The sequence below is a fragment of the Chrysochloris asiatica genome, unplaced genomic scaffold (genome assembly GCF_000296735.1).
Source record: "Chrysochloris asiatica unplaced genomic scaffold, ChrAsi1.0 scaffold00016, whole genome shotgun sequence".
In the NCBI taxonomy this organism is placed as follows: domain Eukaryota; kingdom Metazoa; phylum Chordata; class Mammalia; order Afrosoricida; family Chrysochloridae; genus Chrysochloris; species Chrysochloris asiatica.
In genome coordinates, this window is record NW_006408534.1 from 17511109 (window position 1) to 17519042 (window position 7934).

Sequence of the window (7934 nt, forward strand, 5' to 3'; positions counted from 1 at the left end):
AAGCCTGCGCATCTTCCAGTATGGAGTGTAGGTGTACTTCCAGCTCATTTGCCTCAATCACTTTATCTCATTTCTGAACATGTGCAGGTATGGTCATCTGCTTCTGGTTTTTGGCCATCTTCAGAGGTTATCTGTGGACTTAATACTTAGATGGGTATGTATTTTTTGTGCTTTCTGAATGCCTCCAGGTAGATGTGATCAGGAAATGGGCTTCCCTTTTCACTCTTCTTCCTGAGAATTTCAAGATACCACCATTGTTCGTTTTGACATAACTTAGGATTTAAATTTTGACCTATTTCCTCTTTTGTCTGCTTGTCCCGCTCCACAATCTCTGTGCAGGCCTTTTTTCTAGTTGGAAATAGTTCAGGGCCGGCTGTGGCTGTTTGGTTTTAATTGGAAACTGTCTCTTTAAATTTCGAGGCAATCTGTGCGAATGTGTAATAGAACCCTCCGCGGGTGGGGCTGGGTTGCCTAGTAGCTCAAGCACCCCTATAGTCACCAGAATGGAGGTGCGCAGACAGCAAGGGACTAATGAACAGATACCAAAAGAAAAGAATGTCCACACCTTTATCTCCGTGGTTCTGCCAGGTGTCTGTCGCCGCGCCGATCCTTCCCCCAAGTGGTCTCACCCAAGATGGTGGCTCCTGGAGCAGCCAAGCGTCCCGGACTAGAAAGCAATAGATTTCTTGCTTCTGCCACAAGTTCCCCCAGCTGTGAGCTTTTCAACCTTCTAAGTATTCCTTTATATGTGGTTCAGAGTTCTGGGACCATTCCCTGAGGCTCCTTGGTCAGGTATACTGTGTTGTTATTGGCGGAGCTCTATACTGCACGTCCACCCGATCCGCCATCTTGTTTGTTCTCCCCCCAGGTACATTTTTATATATTATTCTTTCAGTAATTTTAGTTCCATTTAGTCTAGTGAATAGAAACTTAAGAGCCACATATAGCCAGATGTTACTTGAATGAGTGTATTTTTAAGATTAGCTTTGTTTTGATTGTATTCCTGACTCCATTTTTACTTGACTACATTTTCCTTGAAAAGATTGTGTGTCTGTGTACCATTTGTAAAATATGTATCAATTTGTTTGTTCCTTATTTTGTTTTTTATAAGAACTAGTTGTGACTCACTATATTAAACAATCCAAATATTTTATAAAATGAACTTATTTTTTGACCAAAATAAACTCAGAGATTTTTTATGAGTACGTAGATAGAAATTTTAGTAGTTTCATTTCTTTACCAGTCTTGTTGCAGTTAGTCACTGAAGTCTACCAAGGTACATCTTATAACACTTAAGTAGATAGTCTGTAAACGTGAAAGAATTAAAAATTTTATCTTAATACTGTAGTTATTCATTTACCTAGTAAATATGTATTATAGATAACGTGTTCATTTTGCTTGATTTGTAATCTACTTTTTTTTTTTTTAGCATTGCTGGCGTACCAATATTAGAGGACTGTAAGTCTCATAACCTTTGGGTTTTTTTTGTTTTGTTTTGTTTTTTAACAGATATAGAAGCTTTGCTTTTAGATGATAGTGAAGATGAGAATGCTTTATCAATTTTTGAGACCAGTTTTCATTCAGGATCACCAAAGAAACAGTCATCAGCTGCTGCTGTACATAAACCCTACCTTCATTTTACAATGTGAGTATTTCAATTTATGTTTAATTTCTTTCAATTTCAAGTGGTTTTTGCTACTTTACAGCTAAACTATAGAACTATAGTATGTTTTTGCTTATAGTTGTAATTTTGGGAACTTTGTTTTTCTGTTGTTGGTGCACAATTCTAAAAAATTATATGCAGTATATGTTTTTGTGTGTGATAATAATTAGTTTCTTGTTTAACTGCTTAAGATCCCCTCTCCCCAAAAGGAGAAGAATCTTTTCTCTTCACGAGAGTCTTTCTTTTGTTCACTCAGAGAAGTTTTCTTAGGCTGTACCAGTATTTAACAGATCTGTTTTATTCATGATTAAGGAATGCCAAATAAACATGGCCCCTATCCCTTCCCACCCTCCCCACCCCCCCCGGGCTTTTACTTGGCCATTCCATCTGTGATTGTGTTGAAATTGTAGTTATTTTGATTTAAATTATGTAATAGTAGAAGGTAAGAAATTATCAAAAGACTCATGTTTTTGAAAACTTCATGTTGAGTTTGGTTTAATATGTTTTGAATATATTAATATAATTTGAATATTTTTTAATACAAGTTGAGTTTGGTTTAATATATTTTAAATTAGATGTTTTATTAATACTGTTCGCTGCCATTTATTTAATTTGCTTTTATTCCCCTATTCACATTCATTCATTTCTTATGTGTTTGTATTGTATCAAGCACTGTAGTAGATGCTAAGAAGGTAAACATAAGTAAAATAGAACAGTTTTCTCCCTGGAGATGTTCTTGCTATTGGGAGAAATATACATTGTAATACAGCTAAAGTGCTATCAAGAAAGTAGAATCAAAAAACTTTCACTGGGAAGTCCAGGAAGGCTTCATAGAAGAAACTGTGATATTTGCTGGCATTTTGAGTATGAAGGGATGGGAGTATTTGTGTGCTTATACAAACTAGACACCATACTAGGTATATAGGCCTGGTGTTGTATATACTGTAATACATTGTTGTTGTTAAGTGCTGTCGAGTTGGTTCTGATCCATAGCGACCCTGTATAGGGTTTCTGAGGAGCAGCTGGTAAGCTTGAACTGCCAACTTTGCAGTTGAAACCAACGTTATAATCAGCACATTAACCCACAGTGACACACCAGGACTCCTGTAATACATTTAGGCCTCTCATTAATCTTATAGCATTTGTGATGTCATAATTTTATGTGTAAGGAAAGTGAAGAATAACGAAATTGATTGCCTATGATGCTGCTGCTGGCAGGTGGCAGAGGCAGGCCCTGCTATATATTTCCTGGCATAATTTTCTTCCTTTTATACTATGAGGCTTCCAAATTGATTTCTGAGCTTAATAGGTAGAGAAGGAATTATACTGCTCTTTTGGGTAATTTAGGCCAGTGTGATTTTCACACTCTCCAGTGAACACATACATTAGAATACAGGCTCTTAATAAGTGTTTCATTTGATTTGGTTTTCTGTTTGACCATGCCTGATTAATTCAAACAAGATGTTAGGTAAGTAGGCAGCATGACCTTAATGCTTGACTCCAGTCACATTAACTAGACCATTTCTAGAGAGGTTTTTTTTGCTGGGAATAGTTGTTGAAAAGATTTAAAAATAAAATAGAAGTCACGATAATTAATGTCTACCAATTTGGTGAAGAAACCTTATGCCTTTTTACTTTTTTATTATCTAAAGAGGAATAGAAACAGCATACTGAGTGTTTCCAAATAAAAACAGCCTTGTTTTTTCTCATGAGAAAGAGTAATAGAGAAGAAAGTAAAAATTAAAGCATGCGCACCTGTAAATAATCTATGTTAAAGTTCTGTTATCCCCATTTCATATTCCTTCTATGCACATAGACAGAGTCACATGTTATGAAACTGTGTCCTGGTGTTGTGTTGCGGGTTAATGCGCTGGACTGCAAGGTCAGTTTGAACCATAAGGTCGGTGGTTCAAGCTCATCAGTCGCTTCCGGAAACCGTATAGAGAGTCACTAAGAGTCAGAACCAACTTGACAGCACTTAACAACAACAACATACAGTTGTTGGACTCTAGGTGTGGTGCTGTAGAATCAGCACTGGACTGCGAACCACAAGGTTGGCAGTTCAAACCCACCAGCTGCTTCTTGAAAACTTTATACAGTGTTGCTTTGAGCCGAAACTGATTCAACTGCACTTAACAACAACAACAACAACGTAGCAAAAACATACAGTTGTTGGACTCCTGCTGTGGCAGTGTAGGATCAGCACTGGACTGTGAACCACAAGGTCTGTAGTTCAAACCTACCAGCTGCTCTTTGTTTTGAGTCTAAACTGACTCGATGGCATATCGCAACAGCAACAACATACAGTTATTAGAGTCCTGGTGTGACGCTGTATGATAAGGACTGGACTGCTAACCAGTGGTTCAAACCCACTAGTCACACTCCTTGGTAACTCTATTCTGCTTCGCTATGAGTGGGAACCGACTAGATGACATTTAATAGCAACAACAACGTGAAGTTGTTGGGAGTGCAGTGGCTCTGTAGGATAGGCACTGGACTGTGAACCATAAAGTAGGCGGCTTGAGCTCACTGACTGTTTTGTGGGAGAACAATGAAGCTTTCTGCTCCTGCAAAGATTTATAGCCTTGGTAAACAGTACAAGGGTCCTGTGAATTGGAACTGACTCAACAACACTTATCAACAATCCAGTTGTTAGGAGGATACAATTTCATGATGCGCAATTCTGTCTGTGTAGTTGTTGGGGTCCTAGTGTAGTTATGTAGGATAAGCACTGGATTGACTGCTAATTGTATAAGCTCAGTGGTTCAAGTCCACTAACTGCTCCTTGGAAACCCTATGTAGCGTCACTATGAGTTGTAACTGACTTGATGGCACTTAACAACATAAGTTGTTTATATAATTTGCTTTTTTAAAAAACTTTTTAATATGAATTGAATGAAATTTTTATACCATCAGTTTTATATTCAATAAATCATGCCCTTCACTTCATCTCAATGATTGCAATCCCCTTAATGTTAGATTGCTTATCCTACTTTTCCTATGTATCTAGTTCTCATTTTTCTTCTTTTCACAATGTTGTTGAATTTTGTCCTTGAGCAAATATTGCTCTTTTTATCTCACATGGTTGAGTATTCTTTGGTGTGCATTCCTCAGTAGTGTTGTTGTCCTCCTTATATACCTGTATGTTGGTTGGCTGAAAATTGAGTTATAGGGAATGAGTATAGTTCCCTCTCTGAAGGATAACCAAGAACCATAGACTTGGGGTTACACCAGTCTTTTTCTGACCAGTAAGCCTGATCTTTTTTCCTGATTTTGAATTCTGTTTCACATTTTATCACTTATAAATGTGATTTCTTATGTAAACCCCTACAGACCAGTTGGTAGTGATAGAAGAACCAAATGGTTCTTGTGATTTAAAGTTGTGGAGACTGGTGTTCACGTGGTTCATTAGTCCACTGAACTGACTGTTTTCAAGTGTCTTCAATTATCATGATTCTTTTTTCCTCCAGAGAGGGAGAGACCAATAGTTGTACTTTAGATGACCATGCATGAGCTTTTAATATCTTAATTGCTGCTTTCCACAGTAGAGTGGAAGAATGAAGGAGGTAAAAGAGCAGAACAGAAAATTTCAAAGGACAGCTCCAGGGATTATAATGAAGTGTTCAAAGACCCGGAGTTAGAAAACCAAAACAGAAGAACACATTCAGCATTTCTTAAAGCTGAAAGAACTGAAGAAAAAGTTCAAGCCTTGACTTACAATATTGAAGGATTCTATTGGTGGTTCAAATTTACCACCAGTTCCTTGGAAATCCTATACAGGGTCATTATGAGTCTGAACCGAATTGATGGCACTTAACAATGACAGCAACAACATGGGAAAAATAAGATGAGGCTTTCTGCTACCACAAAAGATTTTTAGTCTCGTAAGCCCCTTTATAGGGTCACTGTGACTTGAAACTGACTCCACAGCACTTAACAACAACAAGAAGATGAAGTGAATACATAGAGTGACTGTACCAAAAATGAATGGTTGATGTTAACCATTTCAAGACCCAGTGGTACTAAAAGAACAAATTGCTGTACTGATGATGGTATTGGTAAAAAACAAGGCTCCAGGAATTGATGGAATAAAAACTGAAGCCTTTCAGCAAACTGATGCAGCACTGGAAGCCTTCACTCATCTATGTCAAGACATTTGAAAGATAGTTACTTGGCCAACCAATTGGAAGAGATCCATAGTTGTGCCTTTTCCAAAGAGAGGTGACCCAGTGGAATGCACTAATCATTGGACAATATCATTAATATCATATGCAAGTAAAATTTTGCTAAAGATATTCCAAATCAGCTGCAAAAGTACATTAACAGGGAACTACCAGAACTTCAGGCCATACTCAGACAAGGACGTGGAATGAGGGGTATCATTGGCTGAAAGCAGAGAATACCAGAAGGATTTTACCTATGCTTCATTGACTACACAAAGGTTTTCGATTATGTGGATCATGACAAACTATTGACAACATTACGGAGAATGAATATTCTGGGACACTTACTGTGTTCATGAGTATTCTGTACATAGACCAAGAATCAGTTGTTAGAACAGAAAAAGGAGATACTGAACACTTTGAAATCAGAAAAGATATGAACCAGAGTTATATTCTTTCACCATACTTAGTCTGTATGCTGAGAACATAATCTAAGATGCTTGATTATACGAAGACGAACATAGCATCAGGATTGGAGGAAGAATCATTAACATCCTATGATATGCAGATGATACAACCTTGGTTGTTGAAAGCAAAGAGGAATTAAAATACTTACTGATGATGGTCAGAGCTTACAAGCTTCAGTATGGAGTCTACCTTAATGTAAAGAAAACAAAAATCCTCACAATTGGACCAGTAAATAACATCATGATAAACTGAGAAAAGATTGAAGTTTTCAAAGACTTCTTTTTGTTTGGTTCTCAAGTCAGCACTCATGGAAGCAGCAGTCAAAAATCAAACGATGAATTACATGAGCAAATCTGCGGCACAACAGCTCTTTATATTGTTTAAGAAGAATCACAATAGTTTGAGGACTAAGGTGTGCCTGAATCTTAATATTTTTAATAGCCTCAAATGCATGTGAAAGTTGGACGGTGAGTATGGAAAATTGTAGAATAATTGATGCAATTGCACGACTCTGTTAGAGAAGAATATTGAAAGTGCTATGGATTGCAAGAAGAACAAACAAATCTCTGTTGGAAGAGGAATAGCCAGAGTGCTCCTAAGACATTCTGGGATGGCAAGACTTTGGACATGTTATTAGGACCAGGAGGAACCAGTCCCTGTAGAAGGAAACCATACCTGGTAAAGTGGAGAATCAGCAAAAAAGAGGAAGATCACCAATCTGATGTACTGACAGAGTAGCAACAGTAATGGGCTCAAATATAACAATTGTTAGGGCCAGGCAATATTTTGTTCTGTTGGTCATAGGGTTGCTATGATTTGGAACAGTTCCAAACCTTATAATTTTCCCTCCTGAATGTGGCATCCATATTCATGGATATGTTTGCAGCAAAGGTAAATATCCATGTATAAACATCCTCCTTCATTTCAAACCTTTAAATATTTGTGGATATACTCCCACTTTGTCTCCCATACCTTTTTATTTTTATTTTTTTTTATTTAAGGTTTTTATTGTGGATTGAGTGAAAGTTTACAGGGAAAATCATCAGTTTTACATTCAACAAATCATACACCTTGTTTCATTACAATAATTATAATCCCCTCCATGTACCATCAGTTAACGGTATTTCTCTCTATTCACTTTAGCTTTTTAAAAACAGACAAAACAAAAAACACTCAGGCATATATAATAATTTACACCTCCAAAGGACATATTCTGCAAGTCTGCCTTCTGCCCACCAGCTCTTACTCCCTCTCTTTCCATAAATCTAGAGTCCTCAACTGCATCCCCCTCTCCACGTCTCCATCTCTGCCTCCTTCTCTGGCATCGCTGTTTCTCTGGATAAGGTCCCACATTCTGCTTGTGCTTTTCTCCCTTGATGGTCCTAGGGTCCTATGTTTCTGGACTGTAAGATTAACCACTCCCCTGTTTTTGTTACAAAAGTTCTACCTTTACAATTGTGACAGTTGCAATTAGTCATGCTAACAATTATTCACTATTGAATCATACGAATTTTATCCCCATCTCTTTTCACCAGACACATCTAGACAAGATGAAAACTATTCAGTGGGGACTCTTTCTTCCCCCCTCCCCCATACTCTTAAACAAAACTCCCTTTTGAAACCTTGTAAGCCAGTCACTT

At 37.5% G+C, this 7934-nt stretch overlaps 1 protein-coding gene across 2 annotated transcripts in view; it reads left to right on the forward strand.

Moving 5' to 3' along the window:
* Positions 1-7934, forward strand: part of ATAD2B (ATPase family, AAA domain containing 2B) — a 235328-nt gene that overhangs the window by 118862 nt on the left and 108532 nt on the right. For both annotated transcript variants that reach the window (XM_006835245.1, XM_006835246.1), the window contains exon 17: positions 1510-1645. In XM_006835245.1, the coding sequence (XP_006835308.1) occupies positions 1510-1645 (136 nt within the window). The remainder of the gene's footprint in view (positions 1-1509; positions 1646-7934) is intronic.